At 40.4% G+C, this 23736-nt stretch overlaps 1 protein-coding gene and 1 long non-coding RNA gene across 2 annotated transcripts; both read right to left on the bottom strand.

Annotated features, from left to right (window-relative positions):
• Positions 1-6915: 6915 nt before the first annotated feature.
• LOC109415764 (probable chitinase 10) lies at positions 6916-8673 on the bottom strand. Its single transcript, XM_019689700.3, has 2 exons — positions 8569-8673; positions 6916-8512 (listed from the first exon to the last, which is right to left on the bottom strand). Exons 1-2 carry the CDS (start codon positions 8573-8575, stop codon positions 7404-7406), a joined length of 1116 nt encoding a protein of 371 aa, XP_019545245.3. The 5' UTR covers positions 8576-8673; the 3' UTR covers positions 6916-7403.
• Positions 8674-22495: 13822 nt separating this feature from the next.
• LOC109415765 (uncharacterized) lies at positions 22496-23297 on the bottom strand. Its single transcript, XR_002131450.3, has 2 exons — positions 22958-23297; positions 22496-22897 (listed from the first exon to the last, which is right to left on the bottom strand). It is a non-coding gene; the product is annotated as an uncharacterized LOC109415765 (long non-coding RNA).
• Between the last annotated feature and the right edge of the window lie 439 nt (positions 23298-23736).

Below are 23736 nucleotides of genomic sequence, written 5' to 3'. Positions count from 1 at the left end.
TCCTAAGATGTAATGACCACACATCCGAGGTAGTGTGTACTGAATAAACATTCCTCATCAGAGTAGGTGAAATCACCATTTGGCAAATGAAGTTCGTTCACTTGAAAATCCTTAGGTTTTGCAAGCATTTTGTTCAACCGACTGACTTTATTCAAACTGGAAACATTTGTACAAAGGATTTTCCAGCCGGATCGTTCAGCAGACCGGAGAGCTTTCTTGTAAGCCTTACGAGCCGACCTGAAAGCCTCCGAGCCAGCCGAACGTCGTCTGTTCCAACTCTTTCTACATTGTATCCTGAGTTTCGCCAGATCAGAGTTAAACCAAGGAATTCCTCCTGTAGTCTTCACATACCGCAGGGGACAAGCTTCTTCAAAAGCTTCCATGATGAAAGTTGTTGTAGTATCAACGGCATCATCTAACTAACCTGAAATGTCAATAGATGGCGAGTATCCATGGAAATTAACCGCAATCAATCGGGGATTCCTGAAACGCAATGGTTGCGAAGCAACATGCACAATGTTCAAAAAGATGCAGCGATGATCAGATAAATATTTTTCATCTGGCACATGCCAATTGGTCAGCTCTTGACTAATTCTGCTAGAGCGAAGCGTTATGTCTAGGGACAATGGAAATTCGCGGCAAAATTTCTGAAATTTCACGGGTGACCTTTCTGAAAAGCTAAAAGATTCGCGAAATTTCGCGCTCCTACGTTTTTGACCGTTTAAATGTAAAAAAACGCAATGTTATTAGTGATAAGCCGGAAAATAATAAAAGTAGTAAAATTTCGCAAAAAAAACAGCCTAACTGTAAATCTGAATATCCATAATGCTCATGTGGACAGAGTTCTGAACGGTAAAAATCATGGAAAGATCCGAAAATTTGATTGAAAAACTTAAGATTTCACGAACATTTATAAGGTTTTTCGTCAATTTATGCAAATTTCGCGGTATTTCGCGGAATTTTCCAAATTTCGCGGCCGACACTAAATTTCGCGGATTTCGTGGCTTCCGCGAAATCGCGAATTTCCATTGTCCCTAGTTATGTCCAACACTTCCTCTCTAGCAGATACCACGAAGGTTGGGCGGTTGCCTATGCTAAGTAATCCAAGATCTGTAGGGGAGACTGGGGAGACTTGATCCCTTTTTCTTAATTTGCCTGTAACTATAAAGAAAAACACAAAACTAGATCCATTTTTCGTACAGAATGGCAGGTAAACATCAATTGCAAGTTTATACACAACAGGAGGACTTTAAATTATTGTTAAAGTTTTCAAAACTGTGTATTTATGGAGGCATGTCTTATGATGTATTTTTCAAAAATGGGTCAAAATTGATCCCCTTTTGAGCACATGGTTAATTTAAAGAGAAAATAATTCCAGAAGCTTCCTATTCATTTTCTTTCCAAGTTTTCTTGCATTTTTGATGCATACGCCCAAGTAACCAAAAGTTCAGATAAAAGGGTACTTTATAAGCTAAGCAGCTTGTTCGAGGTCGCTCATTAGCCTTCTAAGCAGCTTCATTTTTAAGTAATTTTGGAACTTTAAAGTTCACATAAGCATGCTGGATAGCCTTCTAAGCAGCTTCTGACAGAACTTTGTCAAAATTCATGCAGAAACAAAAATGTGTTTTTCGGAATCACACCCTGTTGGTGGGGGTTTGTGATTCACGTCTGGAAATTGCTTCTGATAATTATATTTTCACATATGTTGCTGCTATGTAGATTTGAACTGGATCCTCCTGCGTGATAGCCTGCCGACTTACCGCTGCGCTGCTGAAGACACTTGACAAAGTCAAGCTAACTTCACTACTGTACAAATGTGCAAAACTAGCTGCCGACAGAAAATCGATTCAAGTAAGACTTTACCTGCTGTCCACTCAATCGCAGCTGTAGTACTGTGGTAGAGCATAGGGCTCCAACGCAGCGACTATCGGTTCGAATCCGATGGGCGGCATTTTTTTTTTGCTCAAGCCTAGTATTCAATGATTTGATAAATTCATATTTGGCTTTTATTCGTGTACGCTTAAACAGTTGTTTTCTGTAAAAGAAATACATTTAATCTTCATTGAAACACAATGCTACTGAACTGAACTTCTATGAACTTGAAAGTTCCGACATAGCATCTTAAGCAGCTTTAAAGTTCCGCGAAGTTCAGATAAAGTTCCGAATGGAACTTTCAGGCTGCTTAAGAGGCTAACAATTAGCCTTGTCGGAACTTGTGATCGAAGTTCCAGCAAGGCTCATCGTTAGCCTCTTAAGCAGCCAGAAAGTTCCGTTTGGAACTTTATCTGAACTTCGCGGAACTTGAAAGTGCATTTTGTCATGGGAAGCGGAACTTTTGGTTACATGGGCGGTGTATTTGAAATAATAAGATTTCCTTAAATTGTTAAGGATATACCGTATCTTGAAAATGGGGAGACTTGATCCCCCTTTTTATGGTTTGTACTAAAATGATAATTATCTGACACGTTTTATCATTGAATATAATAGAATTCCGAGTAAATAGAGGCTTCCAAATAGAATTTTATTTTTCACATGCATAATGTGTGTGTCATCCTCGAGGGATCAAGTCTCCCCATGTCACTGTTGTATACACTAAGCTACAAAAATTGAAATATTTATATATTAGCCTTATTTGGATAAATACGTTTGATAGTACTTTATTTATACTATGTGCTGTAAAATTTTGACACGATTTGGTTCAATTTTCACAAAGTTATTGAGATTTTTCATAATCGCCTAAAAGATTTCTGGAAGACTGAAAACAAACCATCAGCCTTTAAAAAATAATGCAATACACAATTAAAATCAATTGTAGTCAAAACATTGTCGTCTGTCCAGATGTCGTTTTGGAAAAAATATGCTAGAAGAAAACTGTTTTTGATTCCGAGAAAATATGGGGGGAACAAGTCTCCCCAGGGATCAAGTCTCCTCAGTCTCCCCTACTACTTAAGTACTCCATCAAACTGGAGGCTCTCAAGTTAATGTCTGAGCTGCCTCAGATGATATGGTGAGCATTACCATCACTGCAAACAATTAGTGGATGGCCTTCTTTAGTGCAATATGCGATGACTTGTTTGAAAGCATCCGTAGGGGATGGCTCATCATGCGGTAAATACACAGAACAATAGACGTATAACCCGTTGAGGTTTCCAACAGATACATCAATTGTGATAGCACATACATCTGTGGTGGTTAGTTCAGAGACGAGTGTAGCAACTATTGCGTTGTTGACAAACACACAGTCCGTCATGTGCAAAACGAAAGCTACATCTGCACCACTGGAACGCGCTCCCGTGATGCTGCAGAGGATAGTGGGAACGTTGTTCCCGCACCACGAGGTAAGACCATCTCGGCCCGAGCGAGGTTCCACTAGCGACAAATGACGAGCTAGCCGCAATTCTTTATTACACCAACAAAGCTAGCCATGAAAATGTTTGACACTTCGCAGGTCATTTTGACAGACCACACACATGCACGAAAAAGACGGATGAAATATTCTACTTTATCGATCTTGTTGCCGTCCTTTTCATGCTCATGTTACATCTGTCAAAATGACCTGTGAATTGTCAGTCGTTTTGAGGTTAGGTTCGTTGGTGTAATAAAGAATTGCGAAATCACTTAAGCTGAACAAGGCCCCGGGCCCGGATGGCATTCCGACGGTGGATATCAAAGCGGCCATCGAGACTAGCTCTGACTACGCAGAGATGTCTAGTGTGGCTTCGTGGTCGTGCGGCTAAGGTCACCAAGCCTTTAGTCGCATCGTGCTAAGGAGCGCGGGTTCGATTCCCGCCGCAGCTGTCAGGAAAAGTTTTCGGCTGTGCCACTGGGCGTTGCATGCTAGTCCGTTGTCTAGTGTCGTGCTTACTTCAAAGAGCAAATAGCTCACTGGAAGCATTGAACGTGTCTGTCTTTTTTTTAAGATGTCTGGATAGAGGCGAGTTTCCGGATAGGTGGAAAAAGCAAAAATTGGTTCTATTGCCCAAGCACGGGAAGCCATCAGGCGACCCGTCGGCATATAGACCAATCTGCCTATTAGACACGGCCGGGAAACTCCTAGAGCGAATCATTCCGTCAAGGTTATTAGTCTACACCGAGAGGACGGACAACGCGGAGCTATCAGAAGCTAGTTTGGCTTTCGAAAGGGCAGATCAACAGTGGATGCCATTAGGTCAGTGACTGGAATGGCCGAAGTTGCGGTGCAGAAAAAGTGGAGAGGCATACGGTACTGCGCGATCGTCACGCTAGACGTAAGAAACGCCTTTAATAGTGTTAGCTGGGCTGCCATAGAGAGCGCCATATCTCGCTTAGGAGCCCCGGATAGCCTAAGGCGAATTCTGGAAAGCTACTGCCAGAACAGGGTGCTGATTTACGACACCGAGGAGGACCAAAAACAGTACAATGTCACCGCGGGGGTACCACAAGGTTCAATCTTGGGCCCGGTACTGTGGAACGTGGCATACGACGGCGTATTGAGGCTAGCACTACCACCGGGAGTAAAGTTGGTTGACTTTGTTGACGACATTACCCTAGTAAGTCGGTTGAAGAGGTCGAGTTGACGGCAGCGCATGTGATAGATATAATGGAAAGCTGGATGAAGTCGAGGCAACTGACACTCACACACCACTAGACGGAGGTGGTGGTGGTGAACAACCGAAAGTCTGCACAACAGGCAGTGGTCGGTCAGTGACCACTGGTCACCACGGCGGGTTCTCGATCGAGCCGAGTCGCTCACTGAAGCTTTTTGCGACAAGTTGAACTTCAGTAATCATGTCGAGTATGCCTGTAAGAGGGCGAGCGTGACAATTACCGCATTATCTAGGATGATGTCAAACAGTTCGGCAATTGTCTCGAGTAAGCGAAAGCTGCTCGTGTTAGTATTGGTGTCGTCCATACTACGGTATGGCGCCGCTGCATGGTCGAATGTGCTCAAAGTGAAGCGGAATGTAGAGAGACTAGAAAGCACACACAGGCTAATGCGCCTTAGGGTGCCCAGTGCATACCGGACCGTCCGAAAGACGCGGTATGCGTGCTAGCGGGCATGATGCCGATAGCACTAGTGCTGGCCGAGGATGTCGAGTGCTACGAAGAAAAAGGTACAAGAGGTACGCGACGAAACGGCAGAATTTCGTCCATGATGAAATGGCAGAGTCTGGGACTCTTCTACAAAGGGTGGGTGGACACACAGGCTCATACCGAACGTGTCCCGGTGGACGTGTAGTCATCATGGCGAAGTGAACTTTCAGCTGACACAATTCCTGTCAGGCCATGGGTGCTTTAGGTGGTACTTGCACAGGTTCGGGCATGCAGATTCGCCCTCATGTCCGAAGTGTGCAAATAGGGTGGAGACGGCGGAACACGTGCTCTTCGAATGCCCGCGCTTCGCGGAGCAGAGGTTGAGCATGTGGGAGGTATGTGGTAGGGATACTATGCCCGATAACATAGTAGAGAGGATGTGTACGGGGGTGGACGGGTGGAACGCCATGTCGGCCACGTTATCCACAATCGTGCTTCACCTTCAAGGAAATGGTGGGCCGAGCAACAGTCAGTCGAGTTGCCCCCCTAGAGAATAGCTATATGTGATAGCTGACGTTTGACAGTGAGAGTGCGCAAGTACGGCCCCCCTCTACGAAGTCATCACTAACGGGCGTACCGCGGAGGCAAGGTAAGGTAGTGGCAGAATGAGGTTTTTCTAAGGTGTTGCCATCCAACAGATATAATAAAATAAACAAATAAAAAGGCGGCGTACGACAGTATCGAACGCAGAGAGCTATAGAAAATCATGCACGAGAACAGTTTGTTCTACATCGCCCTGGAAGGTGTTATGCGAGGAGCCGAGCTTAACAGCCGAGACGCGATTTTCACGAGATCCGGCCAATTTGTTGGTTTTGCGGATGACATGGATATTATTGCTACAACATTTGTAACGGTGGCAGAACTGTACGTACACTCACCTTACCAGACGTCTCCACTAGACAGAAATGTCTTGCCATTTTGCTGGACAGATGTGTCATGACAGAAATGGTTTCTCGCTGTTTGCATGGAAAGCAGCGGTGTTTATCATTTCTGTTACGTTTTCTCTTTCTGGCAGCAAAATGGCAACACATTTCTGTCTAGTGGAGACGTGGGGATAAACGTGAACGCGTAGAAAACGAAGTACTTGCTGGCAGGCAGAACCACAAACGCCAGGGCGAGCCCAGGCAGCACTGTTACAATAGACGGCGATACCTTCGAGGCGGTGGAGGGCTTCGCCTATCTCGGGTACTTGCTAACGGCAGAAAACAACGTTAGCCGCTAAACACGAAAAAGGCGCATCAGCAGTGGAAGTTGGGCCTACTATGGGCTTCACAAGCACCTGCGATCGAAAAAGATTCACCCTCGCACTAGATGCAGCAGGTACAACACGATGATAAGACCGGTGATTCCCTACGGGCATGAGACTAGGACTATGCTCGAGGAGAACAAGCAAGCACTCAAAGTGTTCGTGCACATGAACATCTTTGGCGGCGTGCAGTAGAACGGTGTGTGAGCATCCGGAAGATGGCAAAATCTGGATGGATACGATGGACAGGCCATGTTGTGAGAATGCCGGACAACAACCCTATAAAGCTGGTGTTTGCATCCGGATGGTACAAGCAGCATGTAAGGTGGCCGGACTAGGTGCAGATCAATCTGGTCAATGTGGGACTTGGTCGAGGTTGGAGGAGTGCCGCTACGAACCAAGTGTTGTGGCGAAGAATGGTTGATTCAGGTCTATCAAAATAAAAATATTACTTAGCATTAAACGAATGAAGTACCAGAAAAAAACATCACGAATCAGTATTAGTAGAGCATCCAGAAACTGAGACTTGTGCAGAAAAACACCCCAACGAGCATAGACGTCCACTTCAGTAATCGGAAGAGACTTCATATAACGGATAGAATGGAACCCCTTGAATATTTATTTGTTCAATAGTTCATCATTTTGAATTTTTAAGTTCTCTTTAAAGTGCACCTTGATTGACATGATTTGAATATAATTACAGACAAACAGACGTATCACATTACAAACGGTTTGGCACATGCATTTAACGATCAACTAAAATTTCTATTGATTTCCGCGGTCCTTCCGCCGGAGGCGCTAGTGTTCGATCACTTCGACGTTTGCCAATGTACATCTTCCTGAATGATTCAAACGAAAAATATAGGCGATTTTTGTAGTAGTGCGCGTGTTAAACATACGTCAAATCGAAATCCATTATGGCCGACAGTGTCTCGCACGGTTCTACCAACAGGTAGCAGTGTGCTCCAGAAAAAGACACCGGACAAAAGTTTTTGATGGATTTTTTCTTAGAGTTACGTCTGTTTGTCTGTGATATCATACTTATAAAACAAGTCCCCGCATCCAAGGCCTCTCATATATTCCTTCACCCAAATATGGGCACATCCGTCCCGAAGGCTTCATCGGGCTCTGTAGATTCTTTTGTAGCATTTACCGTACGACCACTGGCAGTTGTAGTCCTTCGATTTACCACCATCGGTGTGGTGCTTCTCAGCGGTGGGCTGGTGGTGGTACTTGTGCCCTCCATCGGAATGCAGATACCCTTTTCATTCCACCGTAGACCTTTGGGGCAACTCAATTCCATGCGGCCTACTCCGGATATGCAAATGTAGATTTTGGTCTGATCGGGATGCGGTAGAAAGACTGGACTGTTGGGAGCAAGTTGGCCCGGACAGGACTCATTCGGTGGTGCTTGAGTTGGCGTTTGATGAGTTGGTGCTGCTGCTGTAGTTGTTGAAGATGAAGGACTTGCGTTGATATCAATGCAACCAGCGTCCCAAGGAAATTCACAGCTATTTGTCGATACACTCCAGTGATATCCGGAGATACAATGTAATTCCTTGGGACCTTTTGACGTACACATGTAGAACATGGAACAGTCTGGGTGTGGTAGATATACAGGTTTGTTCGGTGCAATTGTTGTTGGACAACCACTTCGTGGCATTTCTGGAGTTGTTGTCGAAGGTTTAGTTGTTGTCAACACTGGTGCAGGTGGAGGTGGAGGCGTGCGAATGAAAGAAGTTGGAATAACGCCCGTTGATCCAGGCCATTCGCAACGTTTCGTATTTTTATTCCAGTTATAACCTGAATCGCACACCATCTCTCGGGGTCCCGCAGCCGTACATAAATAAAACTTAGTGCAATCGTGGTGAGGTACATAAACTGGCCTGTGCAAATCTATCACTCTGGGACAGTTTGGGTTCCGATGATTTCCTACAACGACAGCAGTGTTGTGCACTAGTGGACGCCTACATTTCACATTTCTAGCATGATCACAGGTTTTTACAAAATCGTTCCATAAAGTTCCGGCCGGACAGTCATGCACCGTTGGTTGACCCCAATTGCAAACCACGAATTTTGCACAATTCGTTGGATGGGGGAAATGCGTAGTCCCACCGGAGGTACTGGCATCCTGGCAAATGGCATCAGTTGAACGACTGGTATAGATCAAAACGAGGAGCATAAATAGTTTCACTGGAATTGAATTAGATAAGTCTTTTTCACTATAGGACTGTTTAGTTAGTACTTACCTTCCATTTCCTAATGGAAAAGCAATTCATTACGCAGTAAAGAACATATCATAGTGTAATCTGATTACCGTTCATTGAATGTTTTGCATTTCGTGCTGATAAGAGTGATTAACACACTCGTAGGGAAGATCGGGGTATAATGCCCCCCCCAAGGATTGACTCGATTTTAGCCATGAAACGCACCATAATGTCCATTCTAGTTGCTGGCATCCTAAAGTTCAATATGTTTTGTTCCAATTATTGAAAACGTTAAAACAATAACATTGTAACGCAAAGCAAAGATAGCCGTACACCCTAGTACTTGGTACTCCGTGATTGACCAGAACAATCGAAGTTGTACAAAGAACCAATGAATCATTCTTGGGACCTCTTGGGACTAGCTACATACTCTCAATGTGCACAATTCGAGAGTTCAATATTTTGAAGTCAATAACGGCGCCGGCCACGTCCTTACGGTCATCGGGAAAGGGGAAAGAATGTTAGTTCGACGACCGTTGCTACTAGAAACCGTGGAATCTACAGCATCCCCACAGTTGTCTCGGGAAGGAGTATTTGTTAGTAGGGTACGGTAAGGTGTGGATCTTAGAGCCACCTTTGGTGTGTGATATGATCCACAAGTTATATGAAAATACACGATACGGTCTTCATCCCGATTATGATTTATTTGGTCGCGATAGTCAGGGTGATGCACACGATCGTTCAATATTAAGGACAGACTTGTTAGAATCCCAAAATGGCCGCCAATGGCTGACTTTGGTACCTACTCACGATTTCGAGGGCACAAATCTCTTTGTAAACAAAACCAGCGCACATGATCTTCTTATTTTAAGGTGAAACGGGACGCCGTGTTATTTTCCCTATCTTGCCTCTCTTTCTAACAATTTGCCTCGCGATTTCGAAGATGGTAATCTCGAGTTTTATCGCACTGAAGATGTTGAAAACCAATCAGCATATGCACTGCAAGTGAGCATACACAATGATAGGTTTTTGTTGCAAAATATGAAGTAGAATCTGAGATTACCATCTTAGTAGCCACAGAGCAATGGCGGATATTTCCTCGACCGTCCCGTCCGCCCTTAAGCAAATCACAAGTGAGCAAGAACAGAATAATAAAATGCACTGTTGTTCGAAGCTTGCTTCTTGAGATTTGTGCGTCTGAAGTTCTGATGCACTGTTGAAGCGGGATTTCATGACGTTTGTCCTTAAACGCGTCATCGCATTGATCGTTCACATAACCGTGAAAACCGACTTTCCCACGAAAGTTATCTCGCGCTCCTGATTCCAAGCGATTCCAAGCGATTCAATCTCAAAATTGAATCAGTTTTCCCATCTCTACTCACAATCAACGCATCAGTGTCCAAGTCTATGCCAATATATTACGTCCATATATAACGTACCATTTTTGTGGGGAGGGTGGAGTCTAGAATCATACTCATCTGGGATAAAACGGCACTTTTTTGAGCAAATATTCAATTTTGCGTGTAAACAAAGAGATTGCCATACCAAGATATGCAATTTTGTTCTTTTTTGACCACCAAAATTGTGAAATTTTTGCATTGTTACAACAAAATTGGCTAAAATCGTTTTTTAACTTAATTATTTTTTGATCTCGATTGGTGCGAAATATCCCATAAAAACTCTGCTTATCGGAGAGATATTGCGGTGGGTCGTTTTACCACAGTAAATTGTATAAGTGCAGTGTACGCTTGTTAAATAAATGAAAAAATAAAGATGCGTGACTTATTGTCCCCTGAAGATGCGAATGAATTTGTTTTCAAAAACAAAAGGTTGACATTCTGTACAAATTGCACAACAGCGATGTAGCCAAACAGCTGTAATACTTGATTTATTTGAGTAAAAACGAGTTGACTGTGTTCAAATCAAAACTCCTGACAAATTTTGTGTTGAACGCTGGTGGAATTATTAGAATCAATAGTCACGGGTACGGATATTCTGAACCGAGGGCAACGAGGGCCGCTCTCCAACGAGAGCCAACGGGAGCTGGCGGAAATTGTTGCAGAATATCATAACACCAGCCTCGCGGTGAAAAAAAGTTTTCCGAGAATATGGTGAAGCAATTTTTGCACAGTTTCTATGTGGTAAGTACGGTATTGAAATCAAGAGGTATTTCAGAGGGAGCTCTGCTGATGTTTACCTTTTCTTTGATGTTTTCAGTTATTTCCGAGCACGTAAAATGCTTAAGCCTTCAGTACACGCTTTGCCGATATGCGCAAATATTTGGCTATTTGTCGAATCAGACGATAGCAGACGTTGCCGTTTGGCTATTATTTGTCAATGGTCAGTACACGTGTGACAAACAACTGGCAAACTCTTATTTGCACATGTTTGCCACTCGAATATTTATCGGAGTTGCAAACATGACCAAATATTTGCTTTATTGACTTATTGTATGTTGCTTTCATAAAAAAAAACGCGCTGCCAACTTCCAGTCGGTATTTCTGAATCATCGCAACGAATCAAGCACCACCTCTGCTGCTGTTTATGTTAGCACAGAGAACAGACATCCAAGTCCGGTTCAGAAACTGTGTAAGGAGTTTAACGGTCATTTGAAATCAGCAACACAAGTGGCAATAGCGTGGCGCTGCAATCGGTTAATTTCCTATACTAATTGAATTCACCACTTGAAATGTTTCAATTCACCACTGACTGTGGCAATATGGTGTTTGGCGGCGTTAGTGATGTCATCGTGTATTGGTTTGCAACCTTACTCAAGTGAAGATGCAAATCCTTACACAACTTTCTGAATGAAATTTGTTCTAGCCTGGATGTCTGTTCTCTGTGATGTTAGTGAAGTCGGAGAAACGTCAGACTCCCGCCTGCTGATTGGCTGCGACGAATCTGGCGACGGTTTCATCCGCGACGGATTCAAATCGTCGCGTTCGATAAGGGGGGAAACTGTCAATACTTAGAAAGTGTTCAATTTGTAATATACCGTCTACCCCCGTTGGTTTGACCTCATCTAATCTGAACACTTTTTAATTTGACCCCCTCTAATCTGCACATCGTTCAAACTAAAAATGGTTCAAACGTCATTCTGCTCATGAAACGGAGTGAAACGGAACGCAGAATCAAAACAAAACAGCAAAAAGGGTTACCAGCAGTGTGTTTTTCGATGCTCACAGGGTTACTAGAAGTTCAAATCAAAAATGAACCCCATTGGTTTGCATGAGGTGTCGTTCATGCATGAGGTAGACGGTATGCAAATATTCGCCATGACAAAGTTAGGCAAGTTTTTTCACAACAATGTTATTGCACATTTATTTGGTCAGTACACACATGACAAATAAATTTGTCAAATTTCGCTAAATATTTGCACATATGGCAAAGCGTGTATTGAAGGCTTTACGCCCACAAAAACACGCCGAACAGACGAAACCACATAAATCCCAAGTAACACACTTGTCACAAAAAAGTCACGGCGGCGCAGCTTTTTGTTGCGCAGAAGTCACAGAGACTTATCTAACAAATAAATCTTACTTGCTAGAAATAAGTCACAGTGACTTCTGCGCAACAAAAAGCTGTGCCTCCTTGACTTTTCTGTGACAAGTGTGTTATTTGGGATAATATTAAGACTTTCAGACACATTGTATTCTTCTACATACACACCTATTTTGTACCACGAAGAGGAATATGGAAGAACCACGAAGGGAACATTTTTCTACAAAATCACAACTTTGAAACAAAAACTTCTGAAACGAGCTTTGAAGGACGAAGACTTTACTCATGGCAAGAAACTACAGATCGATCCTGTAGCAGAAGACGCTCTTCAATGGTTGGATCAGAACTCTCGTTCGTGGACAGTGGAGTGCATCTATCCGTCATCAGATGCCACAATTGTTGAATCCTGAAAACGTCGAAGATATACTCGCAAGACATCATTATTATTCGCATGAGACTGGATCACAACACACAGATGTAAGGGCTGCACAGAAGTCACAGTGACTTACAGCGCAACCCTTACCTGCGCTGCCGTGACTGTTTTGTGACCATGTGTGCTGCTTGGGCTACAACCAGTGAAGAGAATTGTCAGACAAAAGAGGCAATAAACAAGCAACAGAGAAGGCGTAACGATTACTCTTTATCCCTACTAGTAACAGATAAAAACACACGCAGAAAAATAATTTGTAAACACAATTAAATTCTAGTTCAAATCAACCAATTTATCAGTTTGTTATAGCGACAAACTGATTTCTAGTTTAAACTGAACTGTTCCATTGTTCGATAATACAAATATTTTCATTTGCCGAAATTTTTCACAGTTTGTTACAACAAACAGAGATTTGGTAGTTTCAACATAAAATAACAGATTGAGTTAAACGACTGCACTTTTGTCACTAACAAAACCGGGAAGTGATTGTGTTGGTGACGGCAGCTCCTGCGGCAGCTCGGAAATCTATTTTTAGACACTCGCTTGTCGATGGAAGCGAGAACGAATAAAAAAGGCAAAAAATCGAAACCGACCAACTTTTTTTGGATGCAGTCTTGAGTACCTGCGCGTTATCCATCACGGCCAAAACTGCACTTGGAAGTTGGAGTGATGGATTTGCTACACCTTCTTCGGTGTGGCGATGTTGGGGTAAGAATTTTGAAGATGTGTGAGTGCTTCCGGGCCATGTTTATGGTCCCCATTTTGTTGAAACAAATGCAGTTTTTAACGTTATATGGAATGATGGGAATTGGTTGTTTTGATCGATAAACTCTAAATAAGAACAAAGAAATCAAGGGGTTGGTCATTCAGCACACTTCATTTATGCCGTTATTTTTAAGCGTGTGCCAATGTGTGCCGAAACTGAGCCGGTTATTTTTCAGTGTGTGCCGAAGTGTGCCGGACGTGCCGAAGATGTGCCGGAGGTGTGCCCAGTGGAATTTTTCTTTGATTGTGATTTCGCTATTTAGAACCCTGTCTAATTTTGGTGAATATTGTTAATCTGATCAGTGTTTACCAACAAAATCCCGCCCAGAACATTTGTTTTCAATTCATATAAAAGGGTTTTTGCAATCGTAAGTATGTTGGCAGGTTGATTTCATACCGCAAAGTTGGATTTCATTGTTGTGCCCATGTGTGCCAGAAGTGTGCCGGGATGTGCCGACATGTGTGCCGGGCACAATGTGCCGAGTGACCGACCCCTTGGTAAATGCTCAGTTTGAAAATCAATCATGCGTTTTATTGTTTTAAACAAGCCTCATTTTGCTGCGTGCATGATCTCGATTTTTTTTTGTTGCAGTCAAAACGGAAGCTGAATTTGTTGCGTCCTTTTCAACTCGTGAATAATCAATAATAAGGTACTAACCTAAAGTCGAAAATGTTTGATGATAGAGCTTCACCAGAGCTGCAGTGTTTACCGACTCGAAGTTACCGTTCGAAAATCGCAATGCAAGGATTAAACATCTGTAAACTCGTGGTGTACAATGTTTATCCTATTATTTTTAAGTTGGGACAAACTTATGTCGCATTGGGTGGATTGTCGCAACAAATACAGGTTGCGACATTGTCATTATTGTTGCGCGATGGTTGAATTTTGATTCACTGGATACAACCATCTGATAAAGCAGCTAGCGCAACAACCGTTTCTTGTCGTCTGTTGAAAATTTCATCTCTTTTCTGTTGGTTATAGGGTTGGTTGTAGGGTTTCCAACCTTTTTCAGATGGTGACCCCCTTTGAGAGTTGTCAAAACATCTGAGGTCCAATAAAAAAATTTAGAAAAAATATGAATTAAACGAACGAAACCGATTTTTTTGGATACAGTGACGTAGCCAGAAATCTACTGTGGGAGGGATTTTCGGCGATCAATGATACGTTTTTTATTTATTCGACACTCACATTTCGTAAACAGTGATATCATGAATATTAAATTTGAGTCGCAGCTGAAAAATAGCGGCGCAGCCGAATTTTTTTTCTTCTGAAGGCGTTTTATACTGAAAATCAGGCTAAACATTTCTAAAGGTCCTAAGTGCAGATGAGAGGCTCTCTTTAAGTTTCCTCTCTTTCGATTATAACGTGCTTGTGTTTATAAATTTTGATTTACTTCTTGCGTCGGAAGGTAGATTCAGTAATCCTTTCCCGAGCTACATAACACAAATTGTCAAAACGTCTACAGTGACATCGTAATAATTTGAAGAGAATCGGAACAAAGAGAGCCTTTCTTTTGCAGATTGGACCTTTAGATATGTTGTACGCTTTATTTGTTCCTTAAATTGTAGATGTTAAGGGTGGCGATATACAAAATTAAGTATTGGTTTAATTTGCACAAAATAGAATAAAAGTTTAATAATTTTTGTGGTATCATCGCGCCCCCCCCCCCCCCCCTGGACTGGTTTCACGGGTCCCCAGGGGGCCGCGGACTAGCGGTTGGGAACCCGTGGTTTATAGCTTCGTCACAATCATCAACTGCTTCTGAGACAGGCAACAAATTGTCAGCGATGGGGACTTACAGCAACCTTAGAACATAAGTTTCCTGCATGCTCCACAATAAACGACTTGTGGCAAACAATAATTTCATATGTACATACATAGGGGCATAATGGACACCCTAAGCAAATGAGTATGTTAGGCCTGTATAACAGACAAAAACTTAACATATTATCAGTTGGCTTACAACTTTAACTTGTTTCCTACGTATTTCAATCATTTACAGCAGGTAGAATGTCATCATTGTAAAAGAAATAATGAATTGTAAACCGTGTGTTTTTTAGGGCTGACAAGAAAGGTACGGGGCAAAATGGACACCCATCGGGGCATAATGGATACCCCTGCATATTTTACGCTAATTCTTTGGTTACATCGACCAGTTAAGTAATTTGCCTACGGAGATCAATACCACATATATAGTACTCCATCTTAGAGGAGTTTACATAACATCAAAGTTAATTAAATAAGTTTTAGGCTAAAAATATTGGATTGATTTTGTTCAAACTCTCTAAAACGCCTAACAGTATGCAACGCGCGTACATCTATTCATAATTGCCAGTGTTCATTTCGCCCCGAAACGATTAAAACATTGAAATTGCTATTTTGAGTAAGTTCTGATCAAAAATATAATACTTCATCCATTGCTAAATCTGCGTATACATGTAGATAAGCTTACAATACACTTGTTTTTATGGTGGACATACTCAAACGCTCGAAGAAATCCACTATATGAAAAACATACTTCAATTTCTATGATATTTTGGTTATTTGGAAGGATTATAAATGGTACTATTGAAAAATAGAACAGTGACTTGTTCCTTTACACTTATGCATTAAAAGTTTTACATAAAAGTCCACGGTTTCGGCAAAAACAGGGGTGTCCATTTCGCCCCGGGTGTCCATTGTGCCGCTAATCCCCCTACTGTTGCTCAACCAAGTAATTAAACTTCTGAAAGTTGCATTATGATACGATAACTTGTAGTAGAACAATCAAAGCCAAAATTTTGAAGATCTGCATCAGATAGCTATATAATGCACAGTTTAGAACTTCCTGACCATGTTAGAAGTAATGAATCACTTCAAAATTATTTTATGATGTACATATTTGCAAACTGTAAATAAAACATTTTTAAGGCAAATGCAAGGGTGGAGATTTTTTACGTTAGCTCTATGTATAGTGTACCGTATTACCCCGCTGATACGACACCGACTGTTGTCCCATAACCGGGGTAAACTTTTAATTCGACAAACTGGTCACCCTACACCACCTTGCTCATTGAAATTTGGCAACTCTATTTTTGTTTTTGTTTTGATTTCCGGAGTTGTTATGAAACATAATTTCAACAGATATTGCAGTGGTGCGAATGAAAAGCTCGTTCTTTCTACGATTGCTGTCATTCTCAGTTCCTTCCGGATGGTCTCCAGGCGGTTTGGGTGTCGAATAACACCAACTCAGAACTTCCGGAATTGGCAGTTGCAACAGGAGCTGCTGCGCGTGCGAGTATAAGCGCAATATCAAACTGTTTTGTATTCACAGTGCACATCGCTGTGACATTTGAACACTTTTTAATTCGACATATGTCGAATAAGCGGGGTACGAATTAAAAAGTGTCGTATTAAAACGTGTCGAACCAGCGGGGTAAGGGGCTGTCCATTAATTACGTAAGGGTTTATGGGGGAGGGAGGGTTTGAGAAATCTTACGCGCCATACAAAAATATTTGGGTTCTCATACAAAAAATCTTACAAGGGGGAGAGGGGGTGTCGAAAAATTGCAAAAATCCCCTTACGTAATAAATGGACAGCCCCTAAGATGGTACACCCAGGGTGTTCAGGAGCCAATATTCAGTGGGAAAACAAATAGGGGATTTGACCCCATTCCCAGCACTACATGTAAACAAAATTGTTCATTAGGTTAGGTAATCAAAAGTTGAACCAAATTGCGGCTTTCCCAAGTAGCGCAAATTTTGAGTAATTTTTTCTTCCACATGGAAATAATTGACTACGGCAAATCTTATGTACATGAAAGCCACGGGTATAAGCTTTCTGCTATGTGATAAAAAGTTTGTATTTGCACCGAATTTTATTGAAAAAATCGATTATTCGTCTGCAATGATTTTAATCTTAATTTGAACTATCGTAATCATAATTTGAACCAATTTTAATCTTAATTTGAACAACTGGCGGAAGCAGCTTGAGCATCTCACACAACAGCCAATTTCGTGCTGAACAGTAGAAAAACACATGGATCTGCTAGTTATTTTTCATTAGGTAGTGGAATATCAACTAAGAATGTTCTAAACTCTTCAGGAACTTGGAAACTAAATTTGGAATTTTTCATCCCCCAAGAGTAAACAAAACAACCACTAGCGCAGTCTGCAGGCCAACACTGGAAGCTCACCCCCGTTTACTAGTTCAAATTTAGATTACAAATGGTTCAACTTAAGATAGCATTCTCCAAGTAAGAATTACTTAAATTTAATAATTTTATGACAAATAATGCGGAATATTATTCGGTTGGTCGATTCTACGATGAATAAGCTTTCATTTGACGTGCTCACATATTGCGTGTGATACAACGCATGAGCTGTACGAGTGCACCGAAAATGTGCTTTCTCTGGGGGGAAAGGGGTGAAATCACAATGATTTTTCAATCGCCTGTTTTCCATGACAAAAACGCTTTTTTCAATGCTTTTAAAGTCCATGCTATCAGGTTATATTACAGAAAGCTGTTTAACATCTTTTTTGGGACAATATTTGCCTAAAAATACGTCGTTTTATTGAATTTCGAAATGGTTCAAATTAAGATTACAATTTGACTAGTTCAAAGTTTGATTTCTTACCCTACCAAAATTCACAATGATGAAACGACCGTTTTCATCCACTTCTTCCATCTGAATCAAATACCTTATTGCTATAACTTGTTGTTAACAGTGAGTGTTGTAAAGATTTGCTGCCGGAAAGTTGGTTTTGAACGAGTTTATTGCACCTAGTCCAGCGCCAATTCCCGGCACCAGCGCCGAACTTCCAGCAAAATCACATGGGAAATCATTTCGGCACCCATCTTTGTGCTGACGAAGTGTACAATGGATCACTAAAATAACTAAAACGGCCACTATGAAATGAACAGATAGCGCTACCGTAGCCTTGTGTGTTTGACGTAACTCGACTGCTGTCATTATGTTACCGTCCATATACGGTGGCGCTTTTTGTTTTGATGCGGTGAATAGCGGAAAAGTCGGCTTCAATGATCCATTGTAATAATTGTTTTGAACCCTTGTGCGGCTTCAGAGTGAACGTGTAGCTCATTGACTGTGGATCCCGTTGCGGGAATGTTGCAGGAGATGATTGACTACCTACGGAAGTGCGTTTGGAAAATATGCGGCAAGTGATTTGTTTGATTTGTTTCGCTGTGAGGTGTCGGGAATGAATTAACTACATCGGCTGTTTTCCTACTCTCCGCATCGACCAATGTGGCGCTAGCTTCTATGCGCGAAAAATCGCTAAAAGTAAATCACAAAAATATTGTATGGCGAATAGCATCTAAAGGCAAATTCTTCAAAGTGGAACACATTATTCGAAAAAATATTTGGTAGTGGTTGTGCACAATGGTGACCACTATTAAGCCTACCAAATATTTTTTCGGGAAAAGCTTTGTCTTTCAAATAATTTAAGTTTAGATGCATTTCGCCATACAAAATTAAATTGATTTACTCCTGCTGATCAACTGTGGCCGCGCGCAAAGCGGGTAGTCCATTGACGCAAGTGCCCAAGGGTTCGTTCAAATATTACGTAACGCTAAGAGGATAGAGAGGGGTCTAGCGTAACACAGATTTCATACAAAATTCCAGAAATCCCCATATAAAATTTGTTACGTGGGGGAGGGAGGGCGTCTAAAATTGTGAAATTTTGCGTTACGTAATATTTGAATGAACCCCCCAAGTAGTTAGAAACCCTAGTTAAAATAAATATGTATATAACGACAAAGCGTACTTCATACCATACGTTGATGCTTCCCGAGCCGAGGAGAATACCAAGTTAATAACTACGAAATCACACAATCTGTTTTTATATCTTGTTTTGTTATTATTAAATTATTAAGGCAAAGCTTTTCCATAACACATTTTGTTGGACAATCTCATTTTGTTATAATCAAGCTATTGATATGCATTAACTAAATTACACATGAATTTTTTTTTATTGTACTATTGATCAACTTATCAGCAATAATACAACAGTAACAAATTTTGAAATCACAGCAACAATTCGACGATTATGACCTATCCCTTTGTGTTGTTCCATTTTTGTATTCAGGTTAGAAGGAAATTTCTGAACGACTCCTTTCAAGAATTCCTTAAATAATTTTCGGAGGAGCACTTGGAAGTTCTGGAGGAACCTTTCGATAAATCCCTGGAGAAGTCTTCAAGAGAACTCCTGGCGCAATTTTCTTAGAAATTCCGAAGGTAATTCTTCTGAGCAATTTTTAGAATTCTTGGCAAAATCTTTTGAAAAACACCTGGAGAAACATTCGGAAAAACTCCTGATGAAATCCTCAAAGAAATTTTCAGAGAAATTTTAAGTTGAACTTCAGGAGTAATGTTCACAGGAAATTCTGAAGAAATCCTTGAAGGGCTTCTATGCAGGATTCTGGAGGAATTTCTACAGGAGTCTTTGAAAATCCATGAAAAATTCCGTCGAAGAACTCTCGGAGAAATTTCTGGAATATTTTTGAAGTTATTTATGGAAAAGTTTATGATCAAATCTGTCGACGAATTTCTGGAAGAATTGTATGACAAAGTCACTTGACAAACACAAAAGAAGTTTTGACGGAATCCTTAGTGAAGTCCTCTATTTAGACTTTTATAAAAAAAAATATTGCAAACATTTCTAGTGAAAGTCCTGTAGGATTCATCAGAGGAAGTTCATAAGAAATAATAGCAAAATTTTTGGCGGAATCCTTGTAGAATCCAGGAGGAATATTCGACGTAATTCGAGAATCCAGGGAAAATCGGAGGAATTAAAACAAAATTTTCAGAAAAGTTGTAATAACTGTATAATATTTCCAATATCCCAAAAATTTTCTGCAGAACTGTTGAGCATTCTAAAAATTCTTCAGTTTCTAGGGTGCCTGTACCAGTTATCGCACTAGCTAAGGAAAACTATTTCTACAAAAATAACAAGAAACCCGACGAATGTCCAATATGTGTAGTTTCCATACTTTACAGGAAAAATGAACAAACTGAGCCAAAACTACTTAACGTATTTATTACGGCGTGTGCCAATGATAAGAACCATGTTACAGTTATGGACACATTTTCTTATTTCGGTTCCACTTCGCACTATTTGCATGCATTCCTTATGGGATTGGCCATAACTGGTACACTATGGCGAAATAGGGTGCAAGGAAGCCGAAATTATAAGGAAAATGATTTATTTCTATAACAATTTTAGCAAGTTGTGAAGTTCGAACGATTGCAATCATCTTTTGTGAGTGTGATCTTGTATCCACCCAATATTTCATATTGTTTTTCATCTTTAAACGTTGAAAATCAACTATAGCCAATTTGAGGTACTATAGTCATAACTGGTACACTGAGCCTACGCTAAAAAAAACAAAAGTCATAAATTGCTATCGACGATCAAACTTTTTCAAATACACGTTTAATTTCAAAACCGTGCTCCGAAAACAATTAAAGTAGAACAGTTTATGAATAACAGGTGGAGATCGAAGCTCATCGTATTTGATAATATAGAATATATTGCGATCTCAAATCTCTTAGAATGAATTAAATTAAATTCTTCTATCATTTGAGAATATTTCTTACGTCAGAGTCAGCAAGCCTCGTTGGATAAATGTACGACTCGTGCTGAAAAGATCAACTTTTCGCAACTCGTTACATAAATAACTATTTCGATAGTGTTTATAATTTTTTAATTTTTAATAGTTTTTTTTTGTTTGTTTCTTATTTATTTTTGTCCCCCCCTCGTACCTGATGAGAGGTCTCGGACATAAAAGAATAATATTTGCATCGGCCTAAGTATTATAACTTATTTAGTAACGAGTTTGATATCATAGCAAATTCTGCTCTCCGATTACTATCAATAACATATTAATATCAAAATTGGTTATGGAAATATTTTCCGAATTCACTGTTATTAAGTTGTTATTGAAACAAACAAAACAAGTTATTGAAATGATTTTCCAGGAACATTTTTTTTTGTTATGGAATTTGTTATTTTGCCGCTTATGACAGACGAGTTTATAACACAATAGGGTATGTGTACCGTTCCTTGGCCTAATATGCCAGCCGCCTTGACAATTTTGACCATAACTCGTGAAATTATAGCAGTTTAAATTATGTGTTCACTCTATCACACACTCTAGGCAGTGCATACTTCTTCAATTGGAAGTAAACAAGCGTAAATATTCAAGAATTTACTTAATTACGTTGAAAAGATTCGATGCGATGGTATGCAACGTTGGTCTACGGTACGAAAATTGGCCTATTAGTGGATACAACGTTGGCCTATTGTTTTCCAAACGCTAGAACCACTTATTCTATATTTTTTTTATATTTCTGCTGAAGTATTATCACTGTTTGTTCACCAATCTTGCTTTCAAATTACATTTTCGGAGCCAAATTTTCACATAACTATAAATAAATCACTTAAACTAAAGTTCTTTCTTTATTTAGTAACAATAACAATGCAACCACATTATTGTGTTATATTTTTACAGTCACCGCACACAAAATCTTTCTTTCCGTTCGTTCTTTCTGGTTCATTCGCAAGCAATGTGGTTGACGTCACTTTTTCGATATTGTTGACGTCATTTTATTGGTGGGCCAAGATTTGGGTACATGGTGAAAAAAATGTCCTCAATATTCGGCCCACATTTAATTTGTAAAATAGTAATTTTTCGTTGAAAACAAATATAGAAGATCAAAATAGCGTCTTTGACCGTCGCATAAAATGTTAAGTTATCAAAAAGTCAATTCGAAATGTTCCAGAATCAGGCCATTTATGATCATGTGTATAGACTACCCACTAAGCCGAAGAATCATGGCGTCTACAAAAGCTAAACAAAATGACATTTTCATTCAATTTTAATGCTCCAAAATGCTAAAATTGAAACGAAATGTTACATTTGTTTGGCGCATGGCTTTTCTGATCTCCAGTTATGCGTGTTTGTTTGAGTTTTTGGTTAACGTTAAGATAGGCCGAATGAGGGGACTATGCCAACGAAGCATCCCGATACCCTATGTTATGGTAATAACTTGAAAATAATCGATTTTATTATTCAGTTATTTTGCCCAAATAACACAGCTCCTTATGCTGTTGTTATTCCCTTCTGCTCGGGTTGTCACTGTTTTTTCCTTATTGAATTAAGTTCGTGTCATACAAAGCTTTATTCTTATGGTTTTAACATATATTTAAGAAATTTTCGAATTTCATTGCACACAATGTTTAAATTCTAATTAATCAAAAATACATTGGGTAAACCTCAGCAACACTATAAAAATAATTTTTATTTTTATTGAAAGAAGTTTTGAATCCAGGGCTAATTCGACCCTTTTTACATGGTAAACTGGACAGATCAATTTCCTCAACACGGATTCCGGAGGAAATCAGTAATTTTCCGCTAAGTTGAAGTTCGGCGCCACTTCAGTATCACTTTCATTGTCAGCGGACCACACCGCAGTACATCTGCGCGTCATTCGGCTAAAAATTGTATTGCTCTCACAAGTTTGTACCGTAGCGATTCCTCTCGTACAGTTGTAGTATTTGGCGATGTCCGTTTCGTGCGGATGAAAATCATTGGCCAAGTGGAGTTGGGGACAGACGAAAGCGGAAGACGATGCAACTCCCAGCAGTAGTACAGTAGAAACGATGAGTATGACTGGAATTGAAGACATTGAGAGTGTTCCTCGTTTATCTAACCTTATGAATTTATATCTACCGTGCATTGTAAAACTATAGTTGAATACTGTTGCAAACGAAGGTACGCATAAAACAATCCAAGTGACTGACGAGTGAAAAGTCTTTACACTGAGCTTCATCGTTGCGATAAGAGATACGCTGTGTTAATCATTGTTGTTTTAAATTACTGGGGATTCCTACTGAGCATCAAGGGATGGCATGCATTTAATGAAGAAAATTTACATCGCGGGAATGGCCAATCATTTACGTAAAAGGCAATCATTATAAACAGGCATATAAACGTCACACCACAGAAAAACAGACGTAATATTTGCAGAATTCTTGTCGACCACACTTTAAACGATCATTTTAACTTTGCTAAAAATATGCGGCCTTGACAACCAGCGGCGCACATGTCGTTTTTCGTCGCATTTGACGTTACACACTAGCAGTGAACCGTGTAGTACATTTTTTTCATTATCGTCACAATTGGTGATTTGATGTTGCATGAAGAAGAAAAAGAAGAACGATGATGTTTTGAAAAATCCCTATCCCTATAACACAGGGGAAGATTTTAAAATGCCTATATAAAATCTAAAACAAAATCTAATTAAAAACGGTTTGATGCACGGTGCTAGACTACATATTGAACGTGTAAATTTAAATTTAACATTTTTTTTCTTGATAAGGTACTTAATTTGTAGTCCGTCCTAAGTCTAACATCATCGCTCTTCTTCTTCTTCTTCTTCTTCATGCAACATCAAATCACCAATGCCTTTACCGTTATGACTAATGTTGCATACTACCGTCACACACTAC

This window comes from Aedes albopictus, chromosome 2, assembly GCF_035046485.1.
Source record: "Aedes albopictus strain Foshan chromosome 2, AalbF5, whole genome shotgun sequence".
Classification (NCBI taxonomy): domain Eukaryota; kingdom Metazoa; phylum Arthropoda; class Insecta; order Diptera; family Culicidae; genus Aedes; species Aedes albopictus.
Note: the sequence above shows the minus strand (reverse complement) of the source record. Positions and strands in the feature narration are given on the sequence as shown.